At 48.9% G+C, this 19,125-nt stretch overlaps 1 protein-coding gene across 1 annotated transcript in view; it reads left to right on the top strand.

Annotated features, from left to right (window-relative positions):
• The window catches only part of LOC144806663 (putative splicing factor YJU2B), a gene marked incomplete at its 3' end in the record, with an annotated part of 177,337 nt that overhangs the window by 25,744 nt on the left and 132,468 nt on the right, over nt 1-19,125 (top strand). The window contains exons 6-7 of the mRNA XM_078672983.1: nt 3,002-3,062; nt 10,066-10,208. Coding sequence (XP_078529109.1) covers nt 3,002-3,062; nt 10,066-10,208 — 204 coding nt within the window. The remainder of the gene's footprint in view (nt 1-3,001; nt 3,063-10,065; nt 10,209-19,125) is intronic.

The following is a 19,125-nucleotide window of genomic DNA, read 5'->3' as shown; positions in this document are numbered from 1 at the left end:
GGCAGAAACCACCACACTAGTCAGGGCAAGGGAGTTACGCGCTGAAGAGAACCCCTGCTCACCCCCTTGGTAGCTTGGCAGAGCAGTAAGGCTTATCCCAGAGGCAATGTGTAAAGCGTTTGCGCAACACACTCACACAGCAGCGACACACTAGGTTCACCACCCAAAAAACTTCACGCAAGGTTCTAAAAAAATAAGCCTTTGTATTATCCATAAGAACACAATAGAACATAATCACTTATACACTGTACCACCAGGCACATGTCATGACTTTACAAATGATACAAATCCTTTTGCCAATCAGGCCACTGTAAAAACACATTACAGTAAGGATAACCAGTAATTACTGGCTAGGACTGAACTTAGCACAACACATTATGTCTAAACATCATGAGTAGTGCACTATAGTACCTACTAGCAGTGTGCACACATTAATAAAATCACTATCACAGTACATAGGGCCAGATGTACGACATGATTTTGCATGCGCAAACGGGTTTGCAAACCCATTTGTGCATGCAAAATCACTGTTGGCCATATACAATTCCTAAATAGCGAGTCGCAATTTAGGAATTGCGAGACCCAATTAGGAATGGGCGTTCCATCCCTAATTGCGTCAGCAATGCTATGTGTGAATGTTTTATGACCGCAAATGCGGTCGCAAAACAATTGCAAATTATCACTCTCTTCAAGAGGGTAGTAATGCAGTCGCAATTCCATCCACTTTGTGACTGTTTCTAAAAATATTTTTTAATGGCAGGCAGCGGTCTCAGGGACCACTGCCTGCGCTTATAAATGAGACGAAAACGTTTCATTTAAAAAAAGAAAAAGCTACTTTATTAAAAAACAGTTCCAGACATGGTGGTCTGCTGAGTCCAGCAGGCCACCACCCCTGGCATTCCCAGTTGGCTCGCAAATTGCGAGAGGCTCATTAATATTAATGAGCCTCGCAATTTGCGTCCCCATTGGGAATCGCAAAACAGTCTAATAACACTGTTGTACATTTCATTGCGAGGCGCTAAATTAAAGGGTCGTACCTCTGGCCCATAGTGTGCAAACCTGGGCCATGTAACCCCTCTTACATGCAAGCATTAGCATTACATAAGTCACAAATCACTTTCTCTCAGATGAGGCTATAGGAACATAAGTTCCAGATACATTTGTGCACCCTAATGATATCCAATCGTGCACCACAGCCCACTTGTAGCAGTGCACACACTGCTACTTGAACACCCCCACATCGTGACACCTGCTCTCTCCTTTGGGGTACCTGGTGTCCTATGTACAGGCTTCCGGGCCACGCGCCTGCCTATATCCTGGAAAGTGGCAATTCTTGTCCCCAGGGGTCTCCGTCAAGGTCTCATCCCATTCCAGGCACAATGCCACAAGCAAGGAGGCGAGAGTGTAACTCACCCTGTCTCTGAAATGAATAATGCCCCAATGCTTTGAATTTGAAGGAGCGGAGGTGCAACACACACACCGTTTCTGCCAGACATGAGCTACCCCAGCCCTACAATGCTGCGGCCTCGTAGACGGCTGTAAGAATGGCTCACGTGGGCAGCCTCACCTCTGGTATCCAGGTGACGCACTGCTGAGCTCACGGTGCTGTGCCGGGTGCAGCAGCCCTGGTCTTTGCCTTCTCTAGATGCTGGCCGCACTCTCAGCACTCCGTTCGGGCCCTCCTCCTGGTCCGCCAAGGCACGGAGCAGAAAGTCTCCCTTCGGCGAGGGCCTTTCTCCGCCCAGCTTCTCACAGCATTTGACCCGCCCACACCCGGACTCGGAGAACATGCGGGGCTCTCCTTTTCTTCAAGGGAGCCCCGCCCATGTTCAGGCTTTCTCTGCCGGACTACCGGTTTGCGGCACAGCTGCTCTTGCCACGTTCATAGGAAGATCCCATTTCTTGGCTTAGAGGAGAACTTGAAAATCACCGACCACGCGCTTCTGGTATGCAGGACCCCGCACTTCATGCAGTGCACCCCGTCAGGCAGCAACTGGGTCCCAGGGCGATTCCTCCTGGCAGAGTGCTCTTCAAATCCAAGTCCGTTCAGTTCCAAGTAGGCACCACACATGGGGTCACAGCCCCAGTACTTATACCAGTAGGTTTCTTTGTCCTCCCCTGGCCCAGGGCTCTGAGCTCAGTCCAAACCTGTTCTGGGGAGCACTGTAATTTTAAGCCCTGGCCCCAGACACACTACAATGGGGCGAAGCCATCATGTGGAAGGCATACACAGCTCTATTCAGGTTCAGGTGCTACTCCTCCCACCACTCCAAATGCAGACCAGGCCTATTCAGCCTAGCGCTGACTCATCCAGACTCTCTGGAGCCACCACACCTCCCAGGCCCCTGTCACTCCAAGGCCAGACAGTCAATACACAACAGGCAGGCACAAAGACAAACAGTACACAGAAATGTCTTCTATAGCATTTCTAAAATAGTGATAATAAATCCACAAATGCCAATACGCAGCATTTATCACCACTATTCCAAACTTAACAAACTTGAGCACGCTAGCCCTCTCATGTCAGGAATCACCACTAAAGTACATATCACGGAATCTCCAATGCATCCCTATGAGAGGGCAGCCTTGCAGTAGTGAGAAACCAAATAGGCTGGTTGTCATTACCAGGACATGCCACACATTTAAGGTACATGTCCTATCTTTTACCTACACCCCACCCTGCCCATAGGGCTAGCTATGGCCTAGCTTAGGGGTTACTGATATGTAGTAAAAGGGGAGTCACAGACAGCGTTCCTTTCATCTGTCACGATCACTCATTTGACCGTGACTCTGTTAACAGTGCATCATTAGATTATATGGTTATACGATCCTCTAGTATAAAACCTGCTCAGCCAGCCTTCTGCTAAAGCGCCCCCGGAATATGTAGTAGTGTTTATGATTCACAGATTTACCACAAAGGGTGGGCTTATGGGGCTCCCCGCTGTCTGTTTTCTGGCAGTGCTTCTTTCACTACACTCCTTCTCTTGTTCGTGTTTTTTAGGTGTGCGATACAACGCAGAGAAGAAGAAAGTTGGCAATTACTATACAACACCCATCTACAGGTAAAGTTCGGGTTGTAATTAACAGGAATTTTAGCATTCCGTTTTTGACTGTGCAATCACATTACCCTATAAATAACAGCGTTGACTTGTTACCAGTTTAATGCAATTTAATTGCAGGGCTTCCTCCAGCCCGGTTCAGGGGTCCGTGGTAGAGCCTGGCAGTGGCTGCGCTGGCGAGTGCATTACATGTATGCAGAAGTGCATGCACATACACTTTCTCCATGTGACCTTGCAGCCCATGAGTGTAAGGTTCTCATACAGAACTGGTGCATTAGCGGCATTGAAAGGGAAGGCATCACTTCAGTGTAAAGCGTCTACCAGGAATGCTCGTTGTGCTATATGAACCAAGGAATGTTAAAACGCAACAATGGACTTTCAGACACCCAGGAAATACAGTACTTTCCGTGCAGTCGGTCCATGGTCTGCATTTACATAGGGTTTGTTAGGAATTGTGACAAGACTAAAACAGACTTTTTCTTTTACCCCCTAAACTAAAGAAAGTAAATAAGGCGTGCCACTACTGAACTTGGGTTCCGTGTTCTAGTCAAACTCGGTGAGTGTTTGTATTCAACAAGCAAAGTTCCTCCATTGGTGGTTGGAGAAAATGATCATAAAGTGGAGTTGTGCATTGCAGCCCTTTCTTTGGGTGTGTGCTCTTTACCTCCATTATTTGTTTTGAACGTCATTTGTGAAAAAGTGAGTTTTTCCTCCTTACTGTATGACATTGTGTTACTTTTGTTATTTGAAATCGTGTGATCCTCATACATCAGTTGTTACCTTATGCTTTGTAATTATACTGTTCATTGTGTTTTGGTATTGTGGTGCTGTTGCTTTGTTTGTGTGTCTGTACGTCTGCATGTGATATTTGTATAGTGCAAACCTAGCTAAATAGGCAGCGGAGTGTTATCAAAGGCAATAGAGTCAGCAAGTGAGAGGAGAATGGCATTGTTATTGGATTCTTACTGCTTTGTGATGTAGTGTTCTTTAAAAATGTGTGTCTAAAACTGTTTCCTAAATTGGAGCAGACGTTTTGTCGGTTCGTATGGATACAGGAATTTTGCTCTAGAATGATCCTGGGTGCATAGATGGAAAAGGCCTGCTGCCTTCTTTCTTCTTTTTTACATTTCTTAGTTTCTAGTTTAATAGTGGTCTGGTTACAAGTGAGCAGAAATGGCAATCTTGTCCGCAAGATAAGCGGGGGCTGGTCAAGATGGATTTGTAATTGATGACGTTAGGTTTGAAGATGGTGCAGGCTGGCAAGATGAACCAATGAAGTTCCGTCAGGATGGGTGTGATGTGATTATATTTCAATCAGCCCTGGTTGAGACCTGCTGTAGAATGTGGGATCTCAGTGAGAGCCAGTGTGGAATCGAGGGTCCAAACACCAAAGCGTTACCACCATCCAGATGCAAGAATATGTGCGCTTGAATAGTAGTATTGAAGCCTTTTCCTAAAAACATGAATCTTTTGGGATCTGGAGTTACCCACATGAACAAACTGGCATCTATTGGATTGGTATGCAAAATAGTGAAGGGCATTACCTGTGAATTCCATTCAAGAATGTATGCACAGAAACCGTGCAGTGAGTTGTTGTAGTTTTGAGGGTTCTCGTAAAACCACCCGTCCGGTATAGGGTTATGGCATTTCCCCTTCCTGTCCCTTGTCATCTTTCCTAAATGAATGAATCTTGTAGCCAGACTCAACACACCGGCATTTGCGGCTCCTGCTCTGACAATTCGTTGGTTAAAGGATGCCACTCATTGAGGACCGAAGGCAGATGCATTCAATCAATCAATCAATCATATCACTTGTATAACGCGCTACTCACCCAGAAGGGTCTTAAGGCGCTTGGGGGAAGGGGGCCGCTTCTGCTCGAACAGCCAGGTCTTGAGTTGTCTCCTGAAGGCGAGGTGGTCCTGGGTCAGCCGAAGGTGGATGGGGAGGGAGTTCCATGTCTTGGCCGCCAGGTAGGAGAAGGATCTGCCTCCGGCGGTGGCTCTTCGGATGCGTGGTACGGCGGCGAGGGCGAGGCTAGCGGATCGTAGCTGGCGGGTGGGCGTGTGGAAGGTCAGGCGGTCGTTGAGGTACTTGGGGCCCAGGTTGTGGAGAGACTTGTGTGCATGGGTGAGGAGCCTGAACGTGATCCTCTTGTTGACGGGGAGCCAGTGCAGGTTTCTCAGGTGGCCGGAGATGTGGCTGCGTCGAGGGATGTCTAGGATGAGTCGGGCGGAGGCGTTCTGGATGCGTTGTAGTCTTTTCTGTAGCTTGGCTGTGGTTCCGGCGTAGAGGGTGTTTCCGTAGTCCAGCCGGCTGGTGATGAGTGCCTGGGTGACCGTCTTCCTAGTTTCGATCGGGATCCATCGGAAGGTCTTGCGGAGCATGCGGAGGGTGTGAAAGCATGAAGAGGAGACGGCGTTTACTTGTCTGGTCATGGAGAGGGAGGAGTCCAGGATGAAGCCCAGGTTGCGTGCGTGGTCTGTCGGCTTGGGGGCGGTGCCCAGGGCAGGGGGCCACCAGGAGTAGTCCCAGGCGGAGGGTGATGGTCCAAGGATGAGGACTTCCGTCTTGTCTGAGTTCAGTTTCAAGCGGCTGTTCTTCATCCACTCGGCGACGTCTTTCATCCCTTCGTGGAGGCTGGTTCTGGCGGTGTCAGGATCTCTGGTGAGGGAGAGGATCAGCTGGGTGTCGTCGGCATAGGAGATGATGTTGAGGTTGTGTTGGCGTGCGATGGCTGCGAGGGGTCTCATGTAGACGTTGAAGAGGGTGGGGCTGAGTGATGATCCTTGCGGGACGCCGCAGATGACTTCGGTGGCCTCGGAATGAAACGGGGGGAGGCGGACTCTCTGTGTTCTTCCAGCTAGGAACGAGATGATCCACTTCAGTGCCTTCTCTTGGATGCCGGTGTTGCTGAGGCGCTGGACTAGGGTGCGGGGGCAGACCGTGTCGAACGCGGCGGAGAGGTACAGGAGGATGAGTGCCGCTGTTTCCCCGTTGTCGAGAAGGGCTCGGATGTCGTCGGTGGCTGCGATGAGGGCGGTCTCGGTGCTGTGGTTGGCTCTGAAACCGGACTGCGAGGGGTCGAGGGATCCATTCGTCTCGAGGAAGGTGGCCAGCTGTCTGTTGGCGATCTTCTCGATGACTTTGGCAGGAAAAGGGAGGAGCGAGATGGGGCGGAAGTTCTTGAGGTCAGTGGGGTCCGCTGTTGGTTTCTTCAGTAGGGCGCTGAGCTCGGCATGCTTCCAGCTCTCCGGGAAGGTGGCGGTGTCGAAGGAGGTGTTGATGACGTCTCGGAGTTGGGGTGCGATGGTGGAGTCGGCCTTGTTGAAGATGTGGTGGGGGCAGGGGTCAGTCGGAGATGTAGAGTGGATGGTGTTCATCGTGCGGGCTGTGTCTTCGGTGGTTACTGCGGTCCAGGTGCTGAGGGTGGCAGTGGGGTGCGTTGGTTCGACGGTTGGGTGCGAGGATGGTGTGCCGAAGCTGTTGTGGATGTCGGCAATCTTGCGGTGGAAGAACGAGGCGAGGGAGTCGCAGAGATCTTGTGAAGGGGTGATGTCGTTGTTGCCGGTTCTGGGGTTGGAGAACTCCTTGACGATGCTGAAGAGTTCCTTGCTGTCGTGGGCGTTGTTGTCCAGTCGATCCTTCAGTGATTTCTTCTTGGTGGTGCGGATGAGCTGGTGGTGCTTGCGGGTCGCGTGTTTGAGGGCGGTCATGTTGTCAGTGGTCCGGTCGAGGAGCCAGGCTTTTTCTAGGGTGCGGCAGGTCTTCTTGGAGTCCTTGAGTTCGTCGGTGAACCAGGGGGCCTTCTTGCTTCTGGGTTTGCTGGGGGGGTTCTTCAGTGGTGCGAGGTCGTCGGCGCAGGCGGTCAGCCATTGCGTGAAGTTGCGGGCTGCTTCGTTTGGGGTCCGGTGTGCTGGCAGGTGGGTTTTGGCTGAGGGAGGCGGTGAGCTGGTCGGCGGTGATCTTGCTCCAGCTCCTGTGAGGAACCTGTTGCGGGTGGTGGTGGGTGGTGGTTTTTCTGACGCTGAAGTGGACGCAGCTGTGGTCGGTCCAGTGAAGTCCGGTGGATTGGCTGAAGGCGATGTGCTTGCTGGATGAAAAGACGGGGTCGAGCGTGTGGCCGGCGTAGTGGGTGGGGGTGTTGACCAGTTGCTTGAGTCCGAGGTTGGCGAGGTTGTCCAGCAGGGTGACGGTGTTGCGGTCCTTGTTGTTCTCCAGGTGGAAGTTGAGGTCCCCTAGGAGGATGTAGTCGGCGGAGGGGAGGGCGGTTGGGCTGATGAAGTCCGCGATGTCTTCGCTGAATTGAGTGCGAGGTCCCGGGGGTCTGTAGAGGAGGGTTCCTCTGAGGGTCATCTTTGGGTCGGTGTGGATCTGGAAATGGAGGTGTTCGGCGGCGGTGTAGGTGTCATCGACGTCGGTCGTGATGCGGATGGTGTTCTTGTGGACGATGGCGATGCCTCCTCCCGTCTGGTTGACGCGGTCCTTCCTGATGATCTTGTATCCAACCGGTATGGCGATGGCGATGTCGGGGGCTGAGGAGGCGTTCATCCATGTTTCAGTGAGGAAGGCGACGTCTGGTGATGTAGTGTCGAGCAGGTTCCAGATTTCGACGGCGTGTCTGTGGATTGAGCGGGTGTTGAGCAGGATGCACTTGACGTCGCTGCTGGGGTTTGGCTTGGCGGGCGCGGTGCATGTTCGGAGGCAGGTGAACTTGCAGGTTGTGCAGGTGAAGGGTCCGTGGAAGCGTTTCGGGGCGGCCCGGCAGCAGGCGGGGTTCCGGCCGGCATTGAGTGCGTTGAGGGCGGCGGCGTTGTAGGTCTGTCGGGTCGTCTTGCGTCGGTGGGGGCCAGGGGTTCTGGCGCTGGGCGCGGTCCAGGCGCGGACGGGCGCAGACGGGCTTACCTTTGACGCGCCTTCGGCGCACAATCGGCGCCCCCGCTGCGCGTGACCGCTGCACGTACGCGCGGTTGCCATTTATGGTGAAGTGGGAGGGAGGGAGGAGCAGCTGGGAGGCGAGGAGGGCACAGAAGGAAAAGGGGGCGTGGCCGCTAGCACGGCGGCGGGGAGCGGGGCGGGCAGGGGGCAGAGACACAGTGAACAGTACAGGCAATGAAAAAATAATCAAAACGGTAAATGGGAAATAAAATATAGGTTAGCAAGCTGCAGGGAGACAAAAAAGAGACAAAGGAGACAAAAAGAAAATTAGCACAACACGAAGATACGGCGGGGGCCGAGGCAGGCTCAGCGAGGCTGTGGGCAGCAGCGGGGCGAGTTGCACACGCAACAGCTGGTGGCGGTGCGGCGCGGGGGTGTCCTGAGATTCCTCACCCACATTCCACCGGCCAGAGTTGAGGGCCTCTGTTAGAGAGATTCTTATGACAGGAGCCTGCAGAGTGTGTTTGTGTTTGTGAAGCACTCAGGCCGCTGCACCCTTTCTGTTGATGTGATATAGTGATCCTGAATCCTGAATGACAGTTACTAGAAGTACATAGCCACATGACTATTTTACACCCCTTTTAAGGCAGCCTAAAATGATGTTAATTATTGGCATAGTCTACATTCAAAGTGCATTCTGCCCTAGTTGTGAATCCACTTTCATCTTGAGGCCTCCAACTCAGATTGTGGCCATTTAATCCACCGACTGAAGGTCGGAAAATGGAGGTTTGTTACTATAGCTTGCTTCTGTGTTTAACCCATACTTTATTTATTGAAGTTTTGTATACTGCTAGCTAGACCCGAGGGTATCAGAGCGGTTCACAGCAAATACAAATAAGCACCAAAAAGACAGTGTGGACGGTAAACAAGAACAAGGAGCACAGACCGGAAGTAAAAGTCTACACAGTAACAACATGAGCGCACTACAGGACGGAGATCGGGAGCGAATCAACCGGCTCTGGGATCATAGAGATAGTGGTCTTTCACAGTCAGAACAAGGGTTCTTGTTACGATCCAGAGAACTCAAGGAAGAGGGCTTTGAGTAGCATCTTGAATTTCGGGAAGGAGGCGGTCATTCTGATATGGGGGGGGGGGTGGAGTTCCAGATCCTAGGAGCATTACCTGCAAAGGATTTATTTGAGGTTTTGTGTTTCTGTGATTTCAGAGGGATGAGTAGGAGTGTGTTGGAGCTTCTGAGGTTCCTAGGCTGACCGGCCCTTTTGAGTTTGGTGGCCAGATATTCTGGTTCTGGTTTGCCTGTTTGCAGGGCTTTGTGTGTGAGGCAAACTGTACGGAAGTTGGCTCGTTGGTCAATAGGGAGCCACTTCAGATCCTTGAGTGCTAGTGAGATGTGCTCGTATTTCTTTGTTCCTGTGACCATTCTTGCTGCGGCGTTGAGGGTAGTGGTCAGAGGTCCCAGGTGAGATTTGGCTGTTCCAGTCAGAGCTGCGATGCCATAGTCAATTCTGGAGAGCACCAGTGCCTGAGTGGCCTGTTTCAGATCTTTCGGGGGGAGGAAGGGTTTTAATTTGTAGAGAAGTTTCAGGTTAAGGAACGCACCTTTGGCCGTTTTTGAGATGTGTTTTTTCATGTCCAGTTTGGGGTCGAGAGTAATCCCTAGGGATTTTACAGAGTCTGTTGGCACAATAGGAACATTAAGGGCGTTTAAGTCTTTGAGCCATTCTACTATTTGGTGGTTTTCATTTTTATTCGAGATGAGGAGCACTTCTGTTTTATACCACTACAAGGCAGTGGCAGCATAAAATTGATTCAGTTCAGCTGGGTTACCTGTTTTGCTCAGCAATATGTTTATTCTGAGGTAAATGGATCATTGCACAAGCAAAACTAGCTGACAGTTAACACGCTTATATCGCAAAAAAACTACCCACTTGGGGTTTCCCGGTTCTATGTCAACAGGCTAGCAAACATGGTATGGTTAGAGGAGGTGATGGTAAGAGTCTTGTGTGTGGGAAAACAACATGGCGGATAGATTTTTAGATATATAAATGCAGCAATGCCAGTGTGCCAACTGCCAGCTGACCTTCCTCTCTGCCTTTCTTTTGTGGGACAGGTTTCGCATGAAATGCCACCTCTGTGTAAATCACATTGAGATGCAAACTGATCCTGCCAACTGTGATTATGTCATAGTGAGTGGTGCACAGCGAAAGGAGGAACGTTGGGATATGAAGGATAACGAACAGATTTTGACCACAGGTGAGTGTGTGCAAGGATTAAAATATTTATATTAGGGTGTAACAGGAAAGTAAGTGTGGCAGGTGACAGCTCGTGAATTCTTGGTGCTGTTCTCCATGTGATCTTGGTTGATAATCATGAGCACTATCTATTCTTACCTTCCAGTGGATCCTCATTAATAGTCATAAGCACGAGTAGTGCTGCCCACGCACTGGGACCCTGTAGCACTTTAAACATTATAAATATGTGTATATAAACGCTGTACCATAGTACCTTATATACATGTTTGCAAAAAAGTCTAAAAATTGCCAGATTTCATAACCTTTTTGAAAAGGAAAGGGAATATGAGACATTGTTAGCCAGTAGGCTTCCGTGCTAAGCGTAGTGAAGAAAAAATGACACTGTCCCTTTAGGAGGTCACATTACATTCTGTATCCCATCGTGCCTCATCAGTGACAGATCAGTTCATTTTTACGTCTCCTGGAGGTAGGATCCTGGGGCACTAACACTCTGCCTTTTTGGCCCAAAAATATTGAAAAATCTTTTCATAACCTTTTATTTGAGTCATTCAACATTTTCAGCACCTAGAGTGCAATTACATTTTGTTATGGCAGGAAATAGATTATGTTGTTGTCGGAATGCTTTCACTTTTTGTGAAGTGTCCTTCCTGTGGAAATAAGAAGGCTCAGAGAGATCCTGACTCTGTCTGCATTATTTGCCTTCTTGAAGATCATCGCCCTGACACATGTACACACTGTCGCATGTTTTCCGGAAGAACTCTCAAGGACAGAGATAAAATCAGGCTGCATGTCTTTTTCTTGCTCCAGGGACTGTCATAGAGGAAGATCCAGTCAGACACTATAAGAGGAGATGTAGAGTGATGTCTTGATTTAATGGTAGATAATGGAATTGGTAAGGATGACGTAGGTTTCAACGTATAATGTCTGATGTCTTTCGACAATGTTTTCAATGGCGAGAGTCGATGTGTTGTTGACGGCGACTTTGTGGAGAATGCTTTAACGTGGAGTGTCTCAACGGCATCTTTTGATGGTGTGCCAGACACCGGCTCGCCGTGGTTTGGGGGCCAGCGAGCGGGCCAGTCCACCAACCCCCCTCTGCTTCTGATTCCAAACCTTCCTAGTCCGACATTTCAAGCCCATCAATAGCCAGTGGGCGGTAGGATCCACCATCACCTCCCCCACTGGTGCACCATCATGTTGGACAGGTGGGTTTTGCAGATAGTCCGAAGGGGCTACACCTTCCCCTTCAAGGCTACTCCCTCAGCCATGCCAACTGAGTACCATTGTATGTCGGAGGGTCATCTGAGCCTTCACCAACAGGAAGTCACGGCTCTCTTGGGCAAGGGGGCCATCGAGCGCGTTCCTGCCCCAGAAGTAGGTTGTGGTTGCTATTCCCACTGCTTTCTGGTACCCAAGAAGGACAAGGGTCTGCGTCCTATCTTGGACCTCAGAAACTTCAACCACTTCCTCAGGAAGGAGAAGTTCAAGATGTTGACTCTCGCTCAGGTCTTGTCTGCCCTAGACCCTGGAGACTGGATGGTTGCGTTGGACTTGCAGGACTTTTACTTTCATATCCCCGTGCTGCCGGCCCACCTGAGTCACCTGCGGTTCATGGTAGGCCACAAGCACATCCAGTTTACCATGCTCCCCTTTGGCCTAACCAGCGCCCCTCGGGTGTTCACGAAAGTGATGGCGGTGGTCGCAGCTCATCTGCGCAAATCGGGGGTTCCAATCTTCCCCTATCTGGACAACTGGCTGTTGAATGCGGGCTCGCCCCAGGCTGTCGTCTCCCACCTCCAGACTACGCTTGACCTCCTGCACTCGCCAGGGTTCTCCATCAACATGCCAAAGTCACACCTGACCCCCTCTCAGAAGCTCCTCTTCATCGGAGTGGTTCTGGACTCTACGCAGTTTCGGGTTTATTCTCCCGAACAGCAAGTCTGGGATATTCGGGCTATGATTCCAGCCTCTGTCCCGGGTTTCGCTTGGGATGACCCTGAGGCTGCTGGGCCTCATGGCCTCCTGCATCCTGATGATCGATCATGCCAGGTGGCATATGCGGGCTCTTCAGTGGGACCTGAAGTTCCTGTGGGCGCAGCATCAGGGGAATCTGTCCGATTGCATCCAGATCTCGGAGGGCACTGCACAACAATTGCAGTGGTGGCTCACTAACCAGCATTGGGAATTTGACAAATCCCTCTCCCTTCCCCAACCAGGACATGCAGTGGTGACAGACGCATCCTTTCTGGGATGGGGGGCCACATGGGAGAGGCGGAGATCAGAGGCCTCTGGTCTCTGGCGGAGTCCGGGCTCCACATCAAGCTTCTGGAGCTTCAGGTGATCTGTCTGGCACTCAAACATTCCTTCCCTCTGAGTGGGGTCGTGGACTCTGTCATGAGGACCCCCACCTCTGGACATAGCTGGAACATCAGGGCATATCCCTAGTGGTTCAAAACCTGGCAGGTTCTCTGAACGCCATGGCGGACAAACTCAGCCGCAGGTGCATGATGGATCACGAATGGCGTCTTCACTCTGAGGTGATGCAAAGTCTCTTTCCGCAGTGAGGAGAGCCTTGGTTATATCTATTCGCCACCAAAAGAACGCGCAATGTTAGCAATTTTGCACGTTGGAATTTCTAAGGCGGCACTCATGGGCAATGCATTTCGTTGCGAGTGGGGTTGCGGTCGTTTATACGCCTTTCCGCTTATACCACTTCTGCCCTGAGTGCTGAAGAAGCTCAAGCACGACCAGGCCCAAGTCATTCATATAGACATGTCTGAACTAGGGGTGGCAGAGTGGGCTAAAGAACGGTGATGGATTAAACCCAGATCTTTTGACTGGGTGTGAGTGTTTGATTGGTTCGGATGCTCCGTCCATCACCACCCCCTTTTGTACCACTTTTGGCTGCCATAAGTGTGGCAGGGTATGCTCAGACGTGAGTCTCTTGCTCACTTTGCCACTGGATTCAAGCAAGCCGGGCTGATTACGGCTGTAATGCCAGAAACCGGTCCTCGGAAGCTTGTTTCTGGTCCAGGGAAGGCATGTCTTGGCAGTTCGGGCTGGACTGTTCCCATGAGGCACAGGGTCAGACTGATTTGCATATAGCCATGTCTGATGTGGGGTGGCAGAGTGGGCTAAAGAACGGTGATGGATTAAACCCAGATCTTTTGACTGGGTGTGAGTGTTTGATTGGTTCGGATGCTCCGTCCATCACCACCCCCTTTTGTACCGCAAGTCATTCTTGTGGTGCCGGATTGGGCACAAAGAGTCTGGTATCCCGAGCTGCTCAACATGGCTATCAATCTTCCGATCAGACTGCCTCTTCGGGAGGATCTTCTGTCACAGTAGCTGGGTCTCCACCCGAACCTGTCCAGCCTCTTCCTCCTTGTGTGGAGATTGAGCGGCAGCAGTTGACGTCATTTGACTTGCCCCCCGAAGTCTGTGATGTAATCTTAGCAGCCAGGCGTCCCTCCACTGAGACGGTATACGTCTGCCGATGGAACCAATTTGTGGCATGGTGCGCAGCAAAGGCTGTAGTACCACTTTATGCCCCGTTTTATGAGGTTCTCTTGTTCCTCCTTTCTTTGGCCCAGCAGGGCTCTGCTCTGGGCACTATCAAGGGCTTTCTCTCGGCCATTTCTGCTTTTCTTAGGCTTCCTGATCAGCCTTCTCTCTGCAAATCCCCGGTTGTAAATAGTTTATTAAAAGGCATTACTCATCTCTTTCCTCCTATCCCCCTCGTAATGCCTCAGTGGGGCTTGAATTCGGTCTTGACCTATTTGATGTGCGCTCCCTTAGAGCCGCATCACAACTGTCCTCTCAGACTCTTAACTCTTAAGACTGCATTCCTGGTAGGCATCACATCTGCCAGAAGAGTGAGTGAGCTCCAGGTTCTTTCTACCAAGCCTCCTTTTCGGGCTGTACATCCTGTCAAGGTTGTCCTAAGAACTCGTCCATCCTTTCTTCCCAAGGTGGTCACCTCCTTTCATATTAGGCAAACCATCACTTTGCCCACCTTCTTTCCGCCTCCAATCCTTCGAAGAAGGAAGAGAGGCTCCACCATCTGGATCCAAAACGTGCGCTTTCTTTCAATCTGGATCGCACCAAACAGTTTCGGGTGGATGACCAGATCTTGTTGGGTACGTGGGCGCCAAGAAATATCCGGCCGTACACAAGTGGACCATCTCCAGATGGGTTGTTTTGTGTATTAAAGCCTGCTATACTTTAGCAAAAAAGAGACTCTAGTGGGGCTACGTGCCCATTCCACCGGGGCGACAGCAGCCACTACTGTTTTGGGACGAGGTGTCCCTCTTAATTACATCCGTCAGGCGGCTACTTGGGCATTGCTGCAGACGTTTACAAAACACTACTGCATGGACAGCCAAGTCCATAGGGATTGCTTCTTTGGCCCTTCTGTCCTCCAGGACTTCCTGGGGTGAACTTGGTTCGCAGACCCACCTCCTTGGTTGCGCTTGCTGGAGTATCTATTCTAAGGTAAGGAATCTATAACTAACTGTTTCTATCAGATGAACAAGTTACTTACCTTCAGTAACAATATATCTGTAAGAAACCTAGGTTAGTTATAGATTCCTTACCGCCACTCCCATCCTCCCCGTTCTGTGAACTGATTTCTAAGGTTAAGGACATCCTTTCAGTGCCTTAGTTTTGTGCACCAGTGGTCAGTGTCTTGCATGGCTCTGCGTTTCTGGCGCGGAAAGTTGTGTACAGAACTGACGTCCGTGCGCAAGGGCATCATCTAAGTAGCTAACGCAACATCATCCCGGTGACCACGACGCCAACGACGGACGCGGAGCCAACAGACTCCACTTTCCGACGCGCAGAGGTACTGCTGACGAAAAAACTTTCCAGAACCAGTCTGATGCCTGGGGGTAATTCTAAGGTACGGAATCCATAACTAACCTATGTTTCTTACAGATATATCGTTACAGAAGGTTAGTAACTTGTTCATCAAGGGCTAGATCTCAACCCAACTGAAGTATTTTACCACACTGGCTAATAAAAGGCATAGCCACAATAAAGACATGGGAGCATTTCCAAGATTGTCTCAAACCAGTAACCAATTTGGGTCTTCGAGTAAGTCTCAAAGTCTACAGTTTACCCAGTACATGAAGTAAAATACCATGGCGCGATACCGGATACTCAGTCTGCAAATGTGTATCCTTATCCTCATCAATCAGTCTGAAGTGTCACAGTCTCATTCATGGGCAAGACAGATCTCATCCCTCCTGGGTTTGATGAAGTCTTGCATTTTTTTGGTCCCACATGCAAGACTTCACATGAGGCCCTTGTAACAATGCCTAGAGGATCAGTGGAATCTGTTATCGGACCACTGGGAAAAGAAACGGACCCTCTCACAGTACGCAATCCAATTTCTTTCCTGATGATTAATCTTCCAATTCAAACATTGATAAGACACATCTTTTCAGGGATGGGGAGCTCATACGGGACTCTTGCAAAAACCCAAGGCATAAGGTAAGATGAAGAAAATAATTATAATTTCAATCTTCAAGAATTGAAGGCTGTTTATCTGGCTAATAGCCAGGAATCTAACGATAACAGCTGTGCACCTTCTAGGTGTTCGGAATGTACAAGCAAATTCACTCAGCTGAGTATTTCAAGAAAACCACAACTGGGTTCTACACCAGAAGGTATTGCCAGACGTTTTTCAAGATTGGGGCTATCCACAAATAGATTTGATTGCAGACTCAAACAACAAACAATGCCACAATTACACAACCAGGGTCAAAAGGGAAAGCCCTTTTGATAGACTGTTTAGGGAATTTCTTTACGCATTTCCCACCAATACATCTCATGTCAACAGTTCTCATCAAATTCTACAAGTCCAAAACCAGAATAATAATGATAGCACACTTCTCTTCGGGCCCATCTCCTGATACTACGCCACCTACTACTCCCACAGGTCCCCCTGAGAAGTCTGCAACTCTCGACTTTGCTACAAGGATCTCCACAAAGTTCTAGGAATCCAAGATCACCTAGCTCTAGGACTAGATCTAGGAGAACATAACAAATCTGATCAATATTCAGACATTTGAGAAGATCAAAAAGGAGGTCAAGATCTTGGCAGAGAAGAAGATTTCCATCTTGGACAACCACTACTTGGTCATCGGCAAAGGTTTTTCACCTACCCTGACAGATACACCTTCAGCGAGAGTCTCTCAAATAGATGATCTTCTCACATTTAACAAGGTACTAATAAGATGAGCAGCAAAACTAAACATTTTTTATTTTATTTATAGGCTTATATAGCGCTGGACTCGACTCCCGAAGGAGTAGCTCTGCGCTTTGTTCGCCCTACAGGTACAGGTGAGATGCTCGCCAATTGAAGACAGAGATGGAATCAGAACAGAAAGGTCTAAGTGATCGGTACACTGTCTGAGGGTGAGAGGTAGTTTGTTCCAAAGGGTGGGACCTAAAAATGAAAGAGCTCTTCCACTCAGTCTTGCCCTCCTATTGAGGGAACCTGAAGTAGATATTGGTAGACATTGACATACCTACTCCTATTACGTCATCATCTGTTGTCTTTGAGACGTTACATCACAGAACTACAGCAAGACCATTACCATTACTTTCTCTAGTACCTGGCCGATTGGAAGCTGCAATGCAAATATTTCTCACACATGAATCTTTGAAGTCTGCTAACTCAAGACTTCTTAAAAAATATAGGCCTCCTTACCAGGACCCACGGTCATTAAAGTAGCAGCAAAGAAGTCTCGTACTGTTGCTCCTTCCTCTTCCCTACCACTGTGTAAAGAGAGCAAATATATAGATGCATTGGGAAAAAAGATGCGTGGAACATCAGCATCTATGGTGAAAGTTGCTGGTGCTTGAAGCCTGCTGGGGACGTACTATAGATCTCTGTGGAATGCTCTACAACGATTTACAGAGAAACTTCTAAAAGAAGACGTACAAAACTTTCTGGAGATTCACTGTACACATCTTATGGCTGTGCATAGTGGTGGGGGGGTCATATGCCCGTCATGGTCGAGGTGCAACCCTGACTTCACTGTTTGCCGTGAGGTTGGTCGCTCCGAGTGTGGGATGCAGGACTTGGCCTTTGGGTGTGGGGGGGCCCGGAAACAGTGACGAAAGTTTCCACGGGACTCCATGGTGGGAAGCTTGCGTCCGGGGGACTGTATATCCAAGCTGAAACCGGCAAGCAAGGCTGTTTGCCTTATTCTCACTGTGCACATCTGTAGGCTGTCCGCGACTGTGGCTGGACTCCTGAAAATGGTGTGGTGCAGGGCATAGTTGGGCGTTAGCCATAAATAGAGATGCGGTCCAAAATCAAATTCCATTTAGAATATGATTCAAAATAAACAAATTAATTGAGGAAAAGCTGTGTTCAAATTGATGTTATAATTATTGTTGAGAATAATAACACATGTTAAAAAATGAAGACATGACAGTTACATTTCAAATTACATCACCGGTGACCGATGAGATTCATGGTACTGCTATTCATTTTACTCTTTAAACCCCCAAGTCGTTTTAAAACAGAATGTTGATAGTAAAGGGCCTACAGTAATATACAGCATAGTATTACTATGTGTACGTTTGTGTGCAGAGAATGGAAATAGCATAGGCCTTTGAGCCCCGTCTGGCTGTGCATGCCAAAGTTATATGGTGCACAGTTTACGTGTCAGTAAAGTTTTGTGTCCAGTACTCCATGTTCAACAAGGTAATGGCTTAGCACACCTGGTGCTTGCACAGGCACGCTTCAAAGTAGGTTGTGGCTTAAAGCCAAAGACAAAAGTGTGAGAAAAGCCAAAGTTTCTGTCCTTAATAGATAATCCACTAGTGGATGTATGGGCACATGCCTGTGTTAAATAGTTACTCTACAGTGAGATTAACAAATTATATGCAAAGTGGAGGTTTTTAAGATGTGTACTGTTGTTGCAGAATTTCCCTGAAGATTTTTAGGCATTGCACACCACTGTTGAAGAATGTACAACGTAGAAGGGACTCACAGATCGCTTAACTCAAAGTGTGGTTGGAAGCATGTCTTTAAATTTGTCCCTCATTCTGCTAATCTCAGGAAGGTTATTGTATTTTACCTAACTACTAAGGGCTGTCCATAGGGCCTGGCTGAAGGTGCCTCATCAGTGGCTAATGAATACCTGTCAACCTCTTGGCTCAAAATGGTGAAGTGCTTTATAGGGTTATTTCATCGAAGTGACTAGACAAATACTTTTTAGAAGGATGTTCGAGCTTTAAAAAGTGAGTGGCCTCATTAAAGTCAATGAACACATTTTGTTTGTTAGGCGGGTGAATACCAGTAAAGAGGGTGACATCCACCACATGTGGAGTTGTGAGGTATGAAACGTGTCTTGCAGTTTGCCAACAGTTATGTCTATTATCTGTTGAATACTGATAGAAAAGAGATACATCTTGTTGAATTACCTGCAGCCCACAAAGCCTACAGCACACTCTGCAAATCATTGGATGAGGTGTTAGAAATGGGGTTTCTGCTTGGCTAGGGAATGCACGTAAGCCAGGCAGAACCCACCACTCTAGTCAGTGCAAGTACCTTTCACACCAAAGATAACCCATGCTCACCCTCTGGTAGCTTGCTGCAGAGCAGGAAAGCTTATCATCAGAGGCAATGTGTAAAGCGTTTGCTCAACACACACACACCAGTAACACAATGAACACACCACAAAAGAGACTCCACACAAGATTATATAAAACATATAGTGTATACTGCATAATATAGAGACCACAATGGAATTAATCTAATATAGAGACCACAATGGAATGAATCATACATTTTGTGCATATTATGCAAATCCTGAAATAATACTTGTTATCCTGACAGTGCAAGGATCCAAATGACATGCATTGGAACATCAGGATATGAAATGCAACAGTGACAGTAG

This window comes from Lissotriton helveticus, unplaced genomic scaffold (genome assembly GCF_964261635.1).
Source record: "Lissotriton helveticus unplaced genomic scaffold, aLisHel1.1 SCAFFOLD_390, whole genome shotgun sequence".
NCBI lineage: Eukaryota > Metazoa > Chordata > Amphibia > Caudata > Salamandridae > Lissotriton > Lissotriton helveticus.
This window is presented reverse-complemented; position numbering and strand designations above follow the sequence as displayed.